This window comes from Hoplias malabaricus, chromosome 2 (genome assembly GCF_029633855.1).
Source record: "Hoplias malabaricus isolate fHopMal1 chromosome 2, fHopMal1.hap1, whole genome shotgun sequence".
Lineage (NCBI taxonomy): Eukaryota > Metazoa > Chordata > Actinopteri > Characiformes > Erythrinidae > Hoplias > Hoplias malabaricus.
The window spans coordinates 29,839,836-29,858,803 of NC_089801.1; the positions used below are offsets into that span (position 1 = coordinate 29,839,836).

The window sequence follows — 18,968 nt, forward strand, 5'->3', positions numbered from 1 at the left end:
GCACTGAGAAGTCACAAGAATAAAACCACAGATATGATAAGAATAATATTGGTTATCTTGGTATAATGACACTTGTCAAAGGGTGGGATATATTAGGCAGCAAGCCAACAGTCACATCCTGAAGGTAATTTGTGGAAGCAGGAATAATGGGGAAGCATAGGGATCTGGGCTTTTTTTTTTGGCCTAGTTATGATGGCCATGTTTTGGTCAGAGCATCTCTGAACTGGCAAACCTTGTAGGGTGCTACGTGGCCATGCTGACCACAGCATTCCCAGAACAACCCACAAGACCTGCTGTTTTGAAGATGCTCTGACCAAAACATTATGTCCTTCACAATATGTCCTTCATAAACTCACTCAGATTATTACAATTGGCCTTCTACAACAAGAACTGCCTGTTCATTCACTGCCTGATACATCCCACCCCTTGTCAGATGCCCTTGTAGCTGATCAGAATATAAAAATGTATGGTCAATATTAAGGGATTCAAAATTCAGGTACAGGTTTCTAGGGGCCAGGTTAGTTTTATCTGAATTACAATTTTGGCCAATATATTCATAAAGCGATGATTTACTGATGGCTATAATTATCAGTGCTTATTTGTATTAAGTGGATTAATACTATTTTGAAATATTGTCACACTAGAGAGTAAAGCTCCACATTTTCTTTGTCCTTTTATATTTTTATGTTTGTGTAAATACATGCCATTTTTTCCTCTTTGTTAAGGCTAGGTCAGACTGAAAATTTACAGTGCTGCAAAATATGCAAATTTTCATGTGCTTTTGAAATAATTCTTTTTGATATCAATAAAGCTCCAGAAATTTTAGTATTGCCCAATATCATTGACCAACCAATATATCGGCTGGGCCCTCTCTCTTCATACACTTTGCTTCAGTTTACAGTGTGAGCATTAATACGAATATACAATCAAGCATATAAACATACCTGATGGACATTCTCCATACTGTCAGTTTACACATTATAAAGTGTCTTTGGAATTACAGTCTTTTATGGTACATTATTATTAACTGATGTATCTTAATTATCCCTTTGGAACAGGGACTTTTATATCATGCTTCATATTATGCTATGAGCCTAGAGTCACCATGCTCAGTACTAAGTGTCAGCTGGAAGGGTATAAAACCTTTGTGATTGTGCACCATACTACTATTAGTACAAATCATCCAACCTCAGTACCCGACTTCACTAATGTTCTTGAGGCTGAATGATACCAAATCATAAGAGTTACTGCAGCCAAGAGGGGGGACAAACTACCTACAAATACCCTTCATTTCAGATGAATTATGGAAAGAGCAAGTGCCTTTTGGCTGTACAATAATATATAATGCATTTCAATGTCCCCAGTGTCCTCTTTGTCATAGAATATTAAACACTGGTTTGGTTGTGAAAGGAATTAGTTTTTTTCTAAGCATCGTATCTTCTTGTGAACTTCACTGTAACACTATAGCTTCATTAAAAAAAAAAAACAAAATAAAGATAATATCATGCATCAAATTAGCCCACATTCTCAAGGCTTGCAGCACAAATGTATGCAGGGTAACAGTGATCTTGTACAATGTGTCTTTCAGACGCCATTTGTCAAAGTCTTAATTGCACAAGAATGGAGATTTCACACTTTGGGGCATTGTCCAGCTCCCTCTTGTTATTACAGCTGTTTTTGGCGCCTCATTGAAAGATCATTGGAATTGCAAAATGAGGACCAAGATGACACTTTGTTCTGTGAATGCCTGCATTCTTGTGTATGCTCACTGACATTGGTCCAAAAATATAGTTTCCTTTGGAAGCAAAGAGAGCCTTTGCACTTTGAGAACGCTCTGAATATGTTTGAGTGTGAATTAAAATCAACTAAGAAATGTAACAAACACAAACATATATACAAGGAGATGGCTAAAAAAAATTGCACTTTTGTACCCTTGGATCACAATGTGACTTTGGAGGTTTGTTCATCTCCCTTGGCATTGAGCTGCTAGTGGAACGTGTTTGGGTTGGGTCGGATCATCATGGTGACCTTCTTCAGGGAGTATGATCCACCTCTGAACTCAGCCCAGTAAACACCATCCTGATAACGACTGCGATAGTGGCCTCCTCTGTACCACACGCCGTTCAGGTTAGAGTGGGCACAGGAGTTATACCACCATCCGCCCTTCTGGTAATGGGCACAGTTTCCTGGGTGAAAAGAAACCATTAGTTGAGTCTTGCTTAAGGGTAAGATCACAAATTAACATGGTGCATGTGAAAGGATGTGCAGCTGTCAAGAAACTATTACTGCAAATAAAGCCTAGACCTTGAAATCACAGAGTATTTTTTGTTGAGGCTGCCAAAGTCAGGAAACATGGGACAAAATGAGTTAATTGTCTAATTTTGCACAGTTTTTACATGGAGTGGAAGTACTAGACTTGTACCACCTCTTTCACTCTTTGAATATCTCCAGTCAGAGTACTGGATTCACGTTTATGTGAGAGTGCAAAGACAAGGTTAAACAGAACTTAACAAACACAACAAGCACAGAGAAGTAAGAGCACAGAATAAATATGAAAAAAATGAGAGTGAATAACAGAGAGAACCAAGTGAAAATTGCTGTCGCAATGAGCTGAGCTATGGCCCATTCTCATTTAAAGGAACAGGAGCTGAAACCAGCCATTCAGGGCTATATAGACAGGGTGAGATTCCTACTGTGTTTGTTCGATCCTTGTAGTATTTTGACCAAAGTACAGCGTTGTATAGAAAAGTATAGAATGGAGTAGAATATGTCCCTTTTAAAAGTCTGAAAATAAAAACAGTTTTTTCCTAAATGTGTTGTTTGTTTCAGCATCAGTGTTAGCAACAGCAATAATTTCATCTACTTAACTTCCAGGGCAGTGTGTGTTCCTGTCTTTCTTAATCTCCTCTTGAAAATGCATTCTGCCAGCATACAGGAGCCCTGCAGATAACCTCCGCAAAACAGCTGGGCTACTGCCAGCGCAGTGTCAAGAAAAGCTCTGGGGTCATTCTTTGGCTTCAAGGAAGAGACCACCCAGGGATGGGCTCATGATATTTAGTCACTTTCTTGGTTAGAAGCTTTTAATTGTTTTGCAGTGCTATAGTAACCAGTGTTGTTTGTTCATAGCAAAGTAATCAGTGTTCCCAGCAGGAAAAGTTTCTAAAGTGGTTTGTAATTATGCCCTGTTATTTAGTTGGGAAATATTGCTTTGCTGTTTTGCCTTAGGGTTAGGATTGTACTTCTATGCTGACTGGACATGACTGCATGAAAAAGAGTAGTAATTTCAGCTGTGACGGATAGAATTCACTAGTCTAAATTGATGCCAAATAATTAAATAAATAAATAAATAAAAGTTGGATATGGAGGTACCTGTGTAGACATCATGGTCTCTGTCCAGGGTGGTAAACTGCTTTCCATTGTGCCAGGTTAAGGAATCCCCAGCATTGCCATGGTATCGTCCCACCCTCAGCCTGTAGAAATCAGACTCTGTCTCTATGCGGAAACTTGCGTATTCTGCAAAGGTCTTTCTGCCTGACCAGTCTTCGAGGGTCACCAGAAGCTTGTAGTTGTCCTGGTTGGTTAGCCAGTAGATATTCTCCAGACCAAGCCAGTATTCCCCATCAATGTTTCCAAATCCTTGCTGAGAGGGAAAGAAGTGCAGAAACACTGATGTTTTTGTTTTTTTGGAATTAAGCTACTTTAAATGGCACATTGATTAGTTTATACACATCACCTCTGTCACCAACAACAAAAACATCCTGTCTGTGAAATGAATCTTTGTATTAAAAACTGAAAAAGTGGGTGTGTTAGTAGCTCATATGTGGATTGCATTTTACACAGGAGGATGACAGATGGCTTGCTGACTGTGCATGATTAAAAAGAAACAAAACAAACCAAAACAACAACGGTAGACTTGCTTCTACTGCTGCACTGAGTAATTCCAAATGTCTCCTTGTAGTGCACTCACTATGTAGTGCACATTGGAGGTTATTAATAATGATTTTTGCGGTGAATTTTATGTCAAATTATAAAATGTCTTTTATAACCTGCTATAAACTTCACATTTTACATTTGAACTAGTGCCCAATATGGTTGTAGTAGTTTTAGTTTTAGAATTTGTAAAGTGCACTTTGTAGGGAGTATTGCGCTATTTGGGAAACATCTCAAGCCTCTCCTCCATCCTTCAATAGACACGTGTACAGGCAAAAAGACACATAAAATCTGACCTGGCCATTCACACTCATGTTCTGGACTACATATGAAAGTGACTCATCTGATTTGACAAAATTGGATTTGACATATCTACACAGTCCTGAAACAAACAGATTTGATTCACTTCAGCCTGGTAATATAATGGTAACCAAAGCTAGATCCAATATATTTTGGATGAATTACAGTGATATTTGTAATCCAGAACTATTCCCCCAACCTGCCCTCACTAATGGATACATATCTCATTGCAGTCAAATCCACACAGCCAGCTTTCAATGGCTTTTGCATTGCCTTCCAAGAAGAGTCAAGGCTGTTGCTGTTACAATAGATTTCAGATGAAATATTAGATGAGCATGTTTCTGTAAAAACGATTAAATTTATGAATACCTCATAAACACCTTGTTATTGCCATAATTAACAATAACACATATCATATTTCACTATGAAGCTTCCATAACTCTTTACAGTTTTAAAATATGTCGACCAATAAGCTGTCATTTATATGTCTGTTCATATTTTGTGTTCTCCCAATGCATTGTAAATTATTGATCCATGCTTTGGCTATAACATATCCCAGACCCTTTCATGTGTTTAAGACTGTGGTTCTCAGATGAAGCCAGTGGATTAGTTTAATTATAGGGTGATTTTCAGCTTTTAGAGACTCAGCATTGCATCAAGGTTGGGTTAATTAACAAACACATGGCTTAAATCAGGACTGAACCAAATTTTGAATTCCATTTCATGTCATTGGTGCTTGTTTCCAAGGGATTTAATCTCTTGATAGCTGTGCTTCATGCTAACAGAATTCACCCTTAGTGTAGTCTGTTAACTTATTTTGTCACGGCTACATGGCGTTATCGTAAATCATATCCAAACCACCACAGAGGATCACATTTTATGGAGGTTAGGTCATTAGATCTTTCACTCAGGCGTCAGGGTACAGATGCATCATTGTGGAGCTGGTTTTAATCGCTGGCCTGGTGTAACTGTGAGTAACTGTTGGCCCTCGCTAAGTAAGGCTAGAGGAGAAACAACCCTAAAAACAGTAACGTGTTTGGAAAGCTGCATGGCCCATGTTTTGAAATCTTACCCAGCTTACATAAGCAGGACATGAGGAAGACTCCCACTTCATTTATTCATTGTTTCAAGAACCTCATGTGTGAGAAAGTCAGAATGATTAGGAAGCTTCTCAGAACAGCAGAAAAATAATATCAGGCCATTGAATATGCACCATTTGCAGAATTTTCAGTATGGCCAACTTGTTTTGAAATGTATAACTTCAGTTTTGATTGCTGAGGATATTATGAAGAATGTTTCCATGACATATGTCTGCGTTACACGTTTACTGTAATCAGTGTAAGTTGGGTTGAAATTGCACTAGTGATTCCCCATCAATTAACTACCCAAATGCAGCCCATACAGAAGTATAGGAATATTTTAATACAAAATTGAATTCTGACAATAAATAAATATATAAATTATATATCAATAAAAACATAGATGGAGTGTGTCAGCAGGCAAGTTTGTTAACCTAATAAATTGGATGTTCTGTCTATTTAGAATATTATTATTATATAAGCCCTAAAGATATGATGCCTGGAGAATGCAATGAATTTGAATGACAATAATTACCATTTATATATCTATCAATTTAAAAGGTTCTAATAAGAATTAAGACGAGGGGCAGCCTCACCTTATATGTCTCCCAGTTCCTAAAGAAGTTGACTGATCCGTCCAGGCGCCTCTGAATGACCGTCCAGCCTCCAGGATCGTGTCTCTGGTCACACCACACCTGCATTAGCTTGTTGCCATTCTCAGTCTTCACCAGATACATGCCACTGTTTGTGTGACCCTCCTCCAGTGCCTGCAGGCAGTCTTTGAAGGGACCTGTTCCAATAATCCATAATGTGTAAGTCAAAGTGTATTTTAGCAGAGCATGGCATTTCCAAAATCAAAGAGAAACATGTTTGAAAGAGTGCTTGTTTTGTGTGTATTGATCACACTGCTAATCAAATGACATGTTTTGTTGATTAAGTGATAATATGTTAACTTATCCTTCATTAATACAGCAGGGGTTCCCCACAGTTTTACAGCTATGGACTCAACTACTTAATGGACCAGTGAGGAGATAATGAAATAGGGTTTGGGGTTTCCTTACACAAGTGATAAAATAGAGGATTTTTTTTTGTCAAAATGACTTGCAGTAGATAGATATAAACATGTTAGGTTACACTATATTTTATACATCTTTTATCACTGTAAATACACAGTAATAAATAGGAAATTAATAAATAAATTAATGGTGTTGCAAGTGGATTAAAATAGTACAGCTTATGTGAAAGCATTTTTACACTATTATGGTAATTTCAGTGAGAGTTCTTCCTCCATCGGGCACTTAAATTACCTACACTTATCTGGGACCTGAATGGTATTAGCTCTGCATGTTTTTGAGCATCCCGCTTGTATTTCCTTCCTTAAGAAACTCTCAGAGAAGATTTTGGCTGCTGTTCTGCAAGGAGAATTCCCTCCTGTTGAACTTGAGGAAGCCAAAAGCAACACAGGCACATGGCTGAGGTCTTAAATTGTAGTAACACTGATGATATCGCTGTGTATATGAGAAGTCAGTTTGATGTGTTCAGTTATTGTGAATGCTGGTAACCATCATGCACTATTAGAAGTTCTGTTCAGGCTAAATATGGAAGGATGAGGGTTTAAAACACTTTGTTGTTTCAGTGTAAAAAATAAAAATATTATGAAGGTTTATAATTAGGCCCTTCAAACACCATTAAGTTTGCATAGCACATAACAAATACAACAGTTGCCATGAAATGTGATCTCTGCATTTAAGCCGTCCATAGCTGTGAACACACACACAGAGCAGTGGGCAGCCACCCTCTCTGCCCGAGGAGAATTTGTCGGTTAGATGCCTTGCTCAGTGATTGTTGATTTCACAACAAATCTGTCTTTCTCCTCTTGTTAAAAGATCTCTCTCTCTCTCTCCCCATTTTCCTCTCTTTTTCTTGCTTCTCTTGTGCTCTCTCTCTCTCTCTGTCTCTAGCTTTCTCATTCTTCCTCTATCTTGCTCCTCATGCTTGCTTTCTTCCTCTCCCTCTCTCTTTCTCTCTCTCTCTCTCTCTCTCTGTCTGTCTGTCTGTCTCTCTCCCCCCATTTTCCTCTTTTTCTTGCTTCTCTTGTGCTCTCTCTCTTTCTGTCTATAGCTTTCTCATTCTTCCTCTATCTTGCTACTCATGCTTGCTCTTTCTTCCTCTCCTCTCTCTCTCTCTCTCTCTCTCTCTCACGCCCTCATCCTTTTTCTCTCATTCTCCCTCTATCTTGCTCCTCTTCTTCTGTCTCACTCTCTCTCTGTCTCTCACTCTGTCTCTTGTTCTCCCTCTATCTTGCTCCTGTCTTGCTTCCCTTCACTCCCCCCTCGCTCTCTCACTCTCTGTATGTATCTATGTGTGTGTGTGTGTGTGTGAAGCACAAACTCCCTTTAAGGAGACATGCTGAAATCTGCCACTAATATCTCTCTGTATCACTCTGAACCTCCCCTGTCTTTTCTTTCCTCATTGGCTCTTTAACAGCAGGTAAACACTTTTCTCTCCCGCTGCTGTAAGTACTGTTGTGACAGGATTAGTTTTACATGAGGAGGATGTGAGTTATGTTTATGACTGATTTGCACAGGAAGGGGCAGCATGGTATGAATTAGAGTCGAGGGCAGGGCTTGTCAATTTATGCAAACAAGTACCATATGCAGTACATTCAGCTCATTGGAATGAGACAGCACTTCCAAACGTTTAATTTAATGGTCAGTTTCTGTACCAAACCGTAAAGTCAGATGAATGCAATGTGCTATTTGTGCTGTCATTAAAGGAACACTAGGTCAATGCAGTTTCTGCAGTGCTGAGCCTGGAGTGGCAATGACAGAATCTCTGTTTTCCCTTTTACAAATCAGCAGAGCATCATGATGATTTTAAATTAAAAATATTGCCCAGTGTTCCTTTAACTTAAAAATTTGCATTCAGTACACTAGATTCATCTGCTTGATTTGGGCCACATAGGATCCATGCAAATGCTTCCTTGAGTGTCTCCATATGCAGGGAAAGAAACCTCTCTGAGCCCTATGTCATTGGTAGCTATAGGCTTCAAGTAGGGTCTCGTATCATGACCAGGACTGGAGAAAATATCCAGACAAACATGATTTGAAAAAAAAATGAAGACAAAATAAAGAACAAATTATTTATGCTGCTCAAAAGAGGGTGACTTGGACCCGGACCTGGTAGCCAGGCAGCTCATGCAACCCACCACCTGAGACATGCCGGAGTAAGGCTAGAGTCAGTCAAAGGACAGGGCAAACCTGTCCCTTGTGGCACTCTTGGCATATGGAATATAGCCTTACTGGGGGAGGTTGAGAGATACCAACTTGGTTAGAGTGGAACTCACTAGTACGCTCTGGAATTTCTCAGTAGGGAGTGGACTCTATTGTACTTAGGAGCTGTGCACAAGGCAGGGGCACTGCCTTGAAATGAGTGGGTCACATCAAAACAACATTGGATATGTCATTTATAATACAATAATAACAATATAAGCAGTCCCTACCAATCAATACAACCTGGGGTCTTTTAACATTTCTGAGATGTTGATTTTGGAAGGGACTAAAATCACTGAGGAACACTGATGACAATGAGTGTAGATACAAAGAAGGTTTTCGGAACACAGGGATCATTCAGTGTGTATAGCTGCACCTTCTCAAATAAAAGTAGTTCTGTTTTATAAATCATTTTTATAGATACATAATTCTCAGACTCCATCCATCCATCCATTATCTGTAACCGCTTCTCCAATTTAGGGTCGCGGGGGGTCCAGAGCCTACCTGGAATCATCGGGCGCAAAGGCGGGAATACACCCTGGAGGGGACGCCAGTCCTTCAAAGGGCAACACAGACACACACACATTCACACCTACGGACACTTTCGAGTCGCCAATCCACCTGCAACATGTGTTTTTGGACTGTGGGAGGAAACCGGAGCACCCGGAGGAAACCCACGCGGACACGGGGAGAACACACCAACTCCTCACAGACAGTCACCCGGAGCGGGAATCGAACCCACAACCTCCAGGCCAATTCTCAGACTCTCTTCTCATAACTTTTAAATCTCTCAGAATGTCTGCAGTGTATTCTTTTCTTTCAGTCTCTTTCGGCCTCTGTGGATACATAATCACAGTGTAGCAATACAGTAGAAGAGAATCCACTGAATTTTATAGAGAGTTTAAACCTTAACCTTGAAGAACCTGGAAATTGACCTGCAGCTGTACTTTCAAAGCTTCTCAATATTTGCTCAAGCTCATATCCAGCTGAGCTAACCCTGGACACCATTACATCAGACTGCAACAAGGTTCTCTTGAGGGTTCCTCAAGTCGTGGGGCTGTAACTTTTGCGAGAAACTGAACGCTTTTGAAAGTAATTGTGCATATTGTAGCCAGGCACAGTTCGTTTCTTCACATCACATGTTGTAGCTTAGTGTCATTGAGAGCTTTGTCCCACACATCAGGTTCCCGGCTATTGTTAATGAACGTGGAATGCCACATTTGCAGAGCACCGCTTGGCAGCTTGCATTGTTTTTAAAATGACTTTGTGTTATGTAATGGAATTTCTGCTCTTAAGGAGCCCTGGGAGAATGAGAGCCCCAGACTGTTTCTTTAATGCTGCTTTACTTGAAGAGCATGCCAACCTTAGTTAACTGCTGCAGTTTCTGCCCCAGACTAATGCCAATGCTCTCCTAATATTGCTTTGTTTAAAGACTGTCCAAAAGTTAACCTCAGCTCACAGCTTTAGTCACTACTGTGTTCTGAGTGTTTTTAGATGCAGAGTGCCTCATGGAACTGGCTTACTCACTCACATATCCACTCATCACCCATTCACACCATCTCACACACATTCTTAAACTTTTGAAGATTTACTCACTCACTCACTCACTCACTCACTCACTCACTCACTCACTCACTCACTCACTCACACCCACAAACACACAACAGATCTGCTCACTCATTCACTTATACACACACTGATTCACTCACACACCATCATTCACTCACTCACTCTGTCACAAACACACACTCTCTCTTACACTCACTCCCAGTTCCTCTCACTCGCCCTTTCAGTCCTTCACGCACACTTTTTCACACTCTTACAGATTCATTCACTCACTTGCTGACTCATTTACTCATCCACTTGCTTACAAATTTCCTAACTCATGCACCGACTCACTCACTCCTTCACATGCATTGTCATGCAGTCTTTCAGTCCCTCACTCACACTGTCTCTCACACACTCACTGTGTGTACAGTACATCCTCTCATTCATACTCTGACAGATGCACTCACTTACTCACGCTCACAGATCCACTTACAGACTCGCTTGGTTGGAAATATGCTCTCGTGAATGTTCATCTTGTAAATGATCTACATACTACTGTTGACTAATGTTAAGTACACAGTCTTGTCTGAACAGCTACAGACTGCAAGACAATCCTGTTTTTAATCTTTCAAAAACATTAACCTAGGAATTATATTTAATTGCTGTAGAAGTTATTTGTTAATGGTGAAAATGTGCCTTTTCATTGTTTTGGATGTGTACAGGAGGAAGCCTGTGGAAACTGATCATTAAACTCTAGTAATTGTGCCTCAATGTGTTATAAACCCACACTTTATCATCTTCATCCATTCTACAACTTCCCAGTGTGAAAGGAAAGTGCTGTTAATGAATCCCAGAGCAAGGATATGCCTTGCCTTTTTCTAATCTCATGAAAAGAATCATTGATACTCACTTAAATGATTTTGGATGGAAAGTATTTAAAAAAAATTGAAGCAAGTATTTCTCTTTGAAGAACTAATCAGCACAGATGCTCAAGCCCTCAGGAAAGTGCACCTGCTGTTGACTATCTCAGTCAACACACGGTGGAATGCCCTCTAACCCACATGTTGACACAGCGCATTCACTGTTGGAAAAGTACAGTACTGTGTGAAAATCAAAGACCACTTTTAATTCCAAATGTAAAACAGCTATCATCTTCAGTTATTGATTTTTTTGGGAGATATTTCTAAGGAAATTGAAGGTATGTTTATAGATTTGCATAAAAAATTCATGTAACCATATAAAAACTGAAAGGGAAAAAAACAGGATTTTTCAAAACCTGATTTCAATCCTGATTTCCGTACTAGACCAGGTAGACTACCGAAACACTAAACAGTACTGAGAACCGTCATCTGTGAGACACAGTAAAAAATCTAACTCAACACTATGGGTCTGAAAGAATAAAGAATGTACTTGCCAGGAGAAAAGGAAATAAGCAACAAAGGAAAGGATACTTTTCAACTGAAAACTACAATTGGACGTCTGAATTGTGGAGTAAGGCTTTATGACCATATGAGTCTCATTATTGACTTGGATTGTGAAAACCAAATAAATGATGGTTGATCACTGAATTTTGCACAGTACTTATTTTTATTGTATTTATTTATGCCTTGCTGATAGCTTAAATCTACAGTGTGATTTCACTGTTAGGTGTACTGTGTCTGTATTATGACTATGTATGAGATAAATAAAATGTTTATGCAACAAAGAACATGTAATAAATGCATTGACAGTGATTATTACTCCTAAGCTAATCACATCTAATGGTAACAGTTGTGCTAAACGATTAGGAACTTCAACCTAGTGCTATGTTTAAGGGTAAGCTTAGTTATTGTTTGGATTAGGGACAGGGTCAAGGCTGAACGGGTGTCAGAAATTTTTTGAAAAGCCCTCTATATTTCGTACTATTTGTGCGAATCCTAAGAATGATCGTTTAGTCAAATATGTATATATTCACATTTAAATTAAACCTACACATTGATCTAAGCCTTGTATCTCCATATTTGTTTGTTAGTCATGCAAGCAAAGCTAAGTATGTTGAAGTTTTATAGATCTAATAACAAAAGCAGTTCAGTTCCAGATAGTATTTCCTGGTACTAAATAAAAAAGCCCTTCTTTGAGGCAATCAGAGCAGTCCTGGGGTCGCTAAAGTTGTTGCTTCCACAAGCCAAGATCTAATGCTGTACAATACGTGGCTGGAAATGAATTAAGCGTGCTTGCTCAAGAGCCATACCTAATATCCATCTAGGGGCCATTCCAAAATCATTTATTGTACCAAGAAATCCCCTTTGAATTGTTCCGTAACTTGGCATGGAGTTGGGCGGTTCTTTTCTCTGGTTGTGTGAGCATACTCAGATATTGTGTTTCTCAGTTTTTCTACCCCAGGATGATTTTTAAGTGAATGATTATTTTCTGACCTTAAGATGGAGAGCCACAAGGGTCATTGCACTGTGTTTATGCAAACATTTGCTGTTTTGTTTGGAATGTCTTAGCACCATGATCTAATCAAACCAGTGGTCAAACCCATGGATTTTTATACCACACAGCAGAAATTTAAATTCTGAAGTCTTGTGGGAATGGGCTTGAAGAGGATGTCCTCTAGAGATATATCTCCATCCTTTACTCTCCATTAGCCATAGCTGCTATTTCTGCCAGCTCTATGTGAAGGCTTATGTTTTAATATGATCCTTTTACATATTCATAAAAATATTCTCTAATTAATGAAATGTGTAGGGTGCTCTTTAAAGAACATCAGAAATTAGATGTGTTTGAAGAATTTTGTTAAAGTTGAAGATTAAAGGGAATCCCCCAGTCACTGAGATGTATTATTTAAAGTTGTTTAAAATATGTGAAATAAAGTAGGGACACTTACTGAATTGGATTAGATCAGAGTGTTTATTTTATGGAACGTAAATTTTTAAATTCAAACATTCTCTTGGTCTTCTGTCATTTTATGGTGACTGTGGCATAGTATTAAAAACGACATTTGTCAATTTGTCAATCACCTATAATTTAGCAGTTCAAAAATGAAAAGTGAAAAGAATTTATTCGTCACTACATTCGGTTCCATCAGTTCTATAAAGAAAATAATGCTACAAAATCAAGTTTATCAATTTGTTGTTATTTGTGATAATATTGTATCCAAAATATGAGTTTTAGTTTAGATGAATTACAGATGGTGATTTCTATGTTACTTTGTTTTTAGAATATAATTTTTTACTAAAATGACAGTTGTCATTTTTAATACTAAACAACAGTTACCATAAAATGAAAAAAAACAATGGGAGAATATTTGAATCAGTATTTACCATCCTTAAAACTGTGACCAGCAGGCCATTTTAAAATCCCGGCCTGGAACCTGGATCCAAGATCTGGATTTGATGACCTCAAGGCATTTGGGAATCTGTAAGCTTTCTGTTAACTCTGGTAACTCACCTGAAGGCTTGTCTGTAGTAGATGGGCTGTGGGTCCCGGCGGGCATGGTGGGTAAAGGTGGTGGCATTGCCTTGGAGTTCTGATCACTCTGTATTTCGTTAGGAATCTGGTTTTGTCGTGTGTAGGGTGGTGGGTGGAATGGCCTAACTGCGGGTTGATGGGGTAGACGGGGTTGGGGCTGTTGAGGTGGGACAACAGGGGGCTGGTAGGGTCTGGAAGGTCTGGCCACCCCACCTCCACCAACTCCAACACTTGGTCTGTAGCCACCCCTCACACAGTGTTCTTCCAGCTGGGCTATAAGTGCTGTTTGATTGCTGGCGAGACTTGCCAGGTGCTGGTACTTGTGCTCAAGGTCCCGGTACCTGGACGCCAGCCTCTGCATCTCTGATGTGTGGTTGAGCACCCTGTTCTCCAGCTGAGACACTTCCAGGGCATTGTCTCGTTTGCGGATAATCTCGTGCAACAGCTGCATGTACAGCTGGGTCACCCGGGCATTCATGTTGCGTGACTCCTTGCGCAGAAGCTTGACCTCATTCACTACTCCACCATCCACCTCCACCAGCTGCTGCAGTGTCTCGATTTGACGCCGCTGCTTGTGGAGCTCACCGTTCAGCAGTTCCAGCTCCTGCTTGTTCACCCTGTTCTCCAGCAGAGCATCGGGCTCTTTGTTGTTCACGCAAATGGCACCTGTGGTCTTCTGCTGAGGGACGATAAAGGTATACGAGCACTTCTCCTGCTGCGGACCACCTGCAGGGTCCACAGAACGCTTGGTTCGTCCAGCATAAAGGTATTCGCGCTCCAGCACCTCATCTCTGCTGTCAAACTCCTGAACATCCCCAGACACGCTCAGATCTGGTCTGGTCAAGGTCAGGGTCAGCAGCACGGGCAGGAACAGCTTCAGAGGGAGAACAGACATGACTGCGATGTAACAGCAGGGTGTTTCCTACGAAGAAAACAGAGAAGTCAGATTGAGAAGTACTTAAAAAATTAAGATATGACCTTGGGAATTCTGGTGGTCTTCATATATTCAGTTGACAGTTTATTAGGTACTTTATTACCTATTAAGTGATATTGTCAGATGCAGCTAAAATATAGGTACACACTGAAAACTGAGTTGCTAAAGAATAAGTAAGATTTTTTTTTCCTTTCCATTGGGCTCCCGCTACAATTGCACAGTGTAATTCATTACAGCATTCACAGCTCCAGAGTCCCGGGTTTGTGGGTTCTAGACCCACCCTGGGTTTTCCGGGTCTGTGAGGAGTTTGGTGTGTTCTCCCCGTGTCCCCATAAGTTTCCTCTGGGTGCTCCGGTTTCCTCCCACAGTCCAAAAACACACGTTGGTAGGTGGATTGGTGACTCAAAAGTGTCCATAGATGTGAGTGTGTGAGGGAATGTGTGAGTGTGATTTGCCCTGTGAAGGACTGGTGCCCCCTCCAAGGTGTGTTCCCAACTTGTGTCCAGTGATTCCAGGTTCGGCTCCATTCCCGGCTTCGGATCCACCACGACCCTGAATTTGATAAGCAGTTACAGACAATGAATGAATGAATGTATATATTAAATTCATTCAATGTATTATGTGATTAACGGATTTATCTGTTTATCTATTATTCAGTGGTAATCTTCTAATGCATTAATTCATTAACACCGTTTTAATTTTTTATTGATGTTTTTTAAACCTACTGTTTATCTTTATCCATTTTCATCTTCATTGCTATTTAATGATTTACTTGCATGTTTCTATTGTTAATTTGTATTGTTAAAGACTTTTGCACAGTACTGTACATGTATCTAATAAGCTGGCACTGGTACTATTTTCAGTGTCAAGTTATTTCCCTCTCTGTCACTGGTAGAAAAATCCACAACAAGCAAATTAGCAGCTCGTAGACATCTGATCTGGTGAAAACACTATTAGTGCATGTTGCCTATCTGGCAGCCCACACCACTTTTAATTAGCCCCATTAAAATTAATGAAGAACATGAGGCAAGCTGGGAACAGGCACATTTGGGAAGGAAGAATAATTAATTGGTGTCGAAGAACTGCTCTAGGAAACCCCACACCATGTAGATGAATGATTGCGCTTGCTTCGGTGCACTTTCCTTACTTCCTCTCTTGAGTGCATTATTTTACTTTTCACAGACTTGACAGGGCATGACAGTCCTCCATTGGCATGATGTCATCTGTTTATTCATCAAGTACCATGTCTTATTAGGTCAACTAAAGGCACATGCATCTGTAACTGATCGATGTAACTCAATATTAAGATGTAATATTAAAAATATGTCTTTTCATTTAACAGTTTGTCAGATCCACTGATCATCTAAGTGCACTTTGTAGATCTACGATTACAGGCTGTAGTTGATCTGTTGCTCTGCATCCTTTATTAGCCCCCCTTTTTCATTTATTTTAATACTCATGACCCACAAAAGACTGCCACAGAGCAGGTAATTTTTGAATGCCAGATAATTCTCAGCGCTGTTTGTTAGTGTTGTGCTGATTTGTGTAGATCAGACACAGCAGTGCTCCTGCAGTCTAAACAGTTTTCTATTCTTGTTCTTGTTGAAGGGTTTATAAACTCCAGCAGCACTGCTGTGTCTGATCTGCTCATGCCAGCACCGCACACAATAACACACCTCCATCACCATGTTTGAGTCACAGCAGTGCTGAAAATGATCCACCATTCAGATACAATGCCTGCTCTGTGGGGGTCATGACCATATAAGAGCAGGGTGAAAAGAGGCTAACAGAGTGTGCAGAGCAACAGATGGACTATAGTCTTGTTGAATGTGAACAGACCTTAAATAAGCTGAAATATCTAGGATGAGTGATGATCTGTTTGTGAAACAAAGGTCACTGGTCAAGTGGGCAGTTGCCTTAATGGGGCAGCAGGACAATGACACTGTTGTTATAGAAACAGTGGGAATCCAATATTAACTCAAATCACATCACAGTAATAATTTCTTCCTGCTTTTGTTGGCTTCACAACAGACAACATGACTTTCACAACCTTTGGAATTCCGAATTATCTTGGGATCCCTCTTTGAAATCCTCTTGCTCTCATTGCTGTCATGTATCTATGCTTCAATCTAATCTTCAGCTCTGGATTATCCCTGTTGTAAAGGGCCAGACAGGATCAGTGAGCACAACAGGACCACAAACCCACTCAACATTCCATGCAGTATAATGGAATTTCGAATGGGGAGGTTTTCCATGGAACAAATGTTGCCGATGTAACATTTGATTATAGGGAGTTGTTCTTTTCATGTGTAATGTGTTAGTGTTGGCCACTGTTCAGTTCCTCCTCTCCACAATGTGTTTGGCGTTAAGTTTTGTCTTGTTGCACGGGAGAGAGTGGAGCGTGTTCAGTGTTTACAGTGTTTCTCTCCCTCTCTCTCTTCAGTATTGTTGCTGTCTGAACAAATTGTTCTGGATGTTATTGGAAAACATTTTTCCAATTAAAACTGCAGCATTTTTATTGGCCTTTTTAATAAGGTCAAGTGTCATTTGCAAAGTCTGTGCGAAGTGTCGACATTTAAATGAGTGAAAACACTGAGTTAAAAAATAAATAAAAAAATTCATATATATATATATATATATATATATATATATATATACCTGACAGGTTAGTGTCATAATAGAATTAGTTTTTAGAGCTCTAAAATATACAAACCCACATATTTGTCTTATTTCAAATTACATCAGGTAAGAGCCACTGTGTTGTACGCAGAGACAAAGTTTCAAATCCTGGTTCAGATAAGAACAGCGGAATTGGAGGTACAAGGTTTATATATAAAATGTGTTGTTCGGAGACATTGCATCTTGTTTTTATAGTTTAAATTTGTTTATGTTAAACTGAATTTGAACCTGACAGTTGAGCTTGGTTCGATTCCCTGCTTGGGTAAAGCACACATTAGTAAGAATATATGACTAGGGTTCTAATCCCTGCTCAGGTAAAGCACAAATTGTTTAGAACTGATGTTACCAGCTGATGTGAAATGTTGTAACTATGTTTTTAACTGACCATTTAAAAACAGAACAGGTCAGAAACAAAGAAACAGGTGAATGATTGTTTTACGCAAAGACCACAGAGAACTATTGTTTGGTGCAGTGACCCTAGTAATACACACCAAGTCACAGCTGCACAATCGCAACTGAATTATTATTTACTAACAGCTAAGAAACAGAAGTAATGTTGCCATGTTATTATCCACTTATGACCTATCTGTATTGCAAAGAGCAACTAAGCAATCTTTATTCCCAGCAGAATGTTAATGCTTGTCATATGTTTACACTTGGTGTGGTTTTTAGATGAAATGGTTTAAAAATAAAATTCAATATAATCCTTTAGTGTTCAGCATATTGACAATAATATAACAATATACAGCTGTTGTGTTTTAATATTATTATTTACAGACTTTATTATAATTATAATTATGTTTTCTTATGAAATTAGAAGAGGAAAAAAGCTTCCTCACCAGGCAGATGCAAATTTCTTCAGTTTGTCTTTATGTCCCTTAAGTCTTCAGCAGGTTGGATAGACTTGATCCCAGAGAGAAATTCATCACAATCCAGAGACCCCTCTTGTCCCTTGTCCTCCTTTCTCTCTCTCTCTCTCTCTCTCTCTTGCTCTCTATGTGTGTCTCAGCCCTACCTTACCCACTTGTCCATTAACCGGCTTCATTAACACATGGCTGTGTCCACTAACTATATCTCCTGTCAGCCAGTGAACTCCAGTCTGGATCATTCACCTCTGTACTATATCATTCTGTCTCTCTCTATACATCCCCCTCCACTCTCTACCATCTCTTCCACCTTGTGGCTGTTAACATGCCTGCTGTCCTCTGCCTCTTTGTGTTTCTCTGTTGTGGTATTAGCTATGCAGCTTGTGGTAATGGTTTGCTCAGTGGACCTTCCCCTTTGCCGTCCCCTTAAAAGAGGTGGAGCCAAAGTGAATTACCACCTCAACAGACACAGTCACACACACACAGTCATACACAAATTTTTCAAAATTTTTCAAATTTTTTTATATTGTTAAGATGTGCAGATGGCCTAAAATAATAATTATAAATCACATCATATTTATTTGTACAGCGCTTTTTACATCTGATGTTGTCACAAAACAGCTCCCTGTTAGAATTCCAGTAAGACAAAGTTTTGATGTGAAATGTAAAAATGTAAAGAATGTAAAAACATCTAAACAAGGGTTCTTAAACTTTGCATATATCTACATTTGTAAAACCACCCTGCTCTACAATCATTTTATCAATATATGTGGAACCTTGCTGGAAAAGGGAGAAGATGCCCAATTTTAATTGGTAGTTTGTGTGATGTCATACGTCCACCTATTCAGTCTACAGCGGTTCATCCATGCCCATTCACACAGTTCACAGGTCACCGCCCGTTCACAGT

At 39.5% G+C, this 18,968-nt stretch overlaps 2 protein-coding genes across 3 annotated transcripts in view; one reads left to right on the forward strand and one right to left on the reverse strand.

The window, feature by feature from the left end:
• LOC136679751 (ras-specific guanine nucleotide-releasing factor RalGPS1) overlaps nt 1–18,968 on the forward strand; it is a 144,378-nt gene that overhangs the window by 67,506 nt on the left and 57,904 nt on the right. The window lies entirely within an intron of this gene.
• On the reverse strand, nt 1,112–18,240 carry angptl2a (angiopoietin-like 2a). The gene is made up of 5 exons (XM_066660917.1): nt 18,035–18,240; nt 13,562–14,504; nt 5,906–6,099; nt 3,370–3,640; nt 1,112–2,186 (listed from the first exon to the last, which is right to left on the reverse strand). Exons 2-5 carry the CDS (start codon nt 14,475–14,477, stop codon nt 1,987–1,989), a joined length of 1,581 nt encoding a protein of 526 aa, XP_066517014.1. The 5' UTR covers nt 14,478–14,504; nt 18,035–18,240; the 3' UTR covers nt 1,112–1,986.

What these genes read in the sequence shown, in the direction of transcription:
- angptl2a (XM_066660917.1), bottom strand. Translation starts at nt 14,477, where the DNA reads ATGTCTGTTCTCCCTCTGAAGCTGTTCCTGCCCGTGCTGCTGACCCTG. An exon ending in TACTACAGACAAGCCTTCAG is followed by an intron (nt 6,100 to 13,561) that starts GTGAGTTACCAG and finishes TTATTGGAACAG; the next exon opens with GTCCCTTCAAAGACTGCCTG. An exon ending in GGAACTGGGAGACATATAAG is followed by an intron (nt 3,641 to 5,905) that starts GTGAGGCTGCCC and finishes TTTCCCTCTCAG; the next exon opens with CAAGGATTTGGAAACATTGA.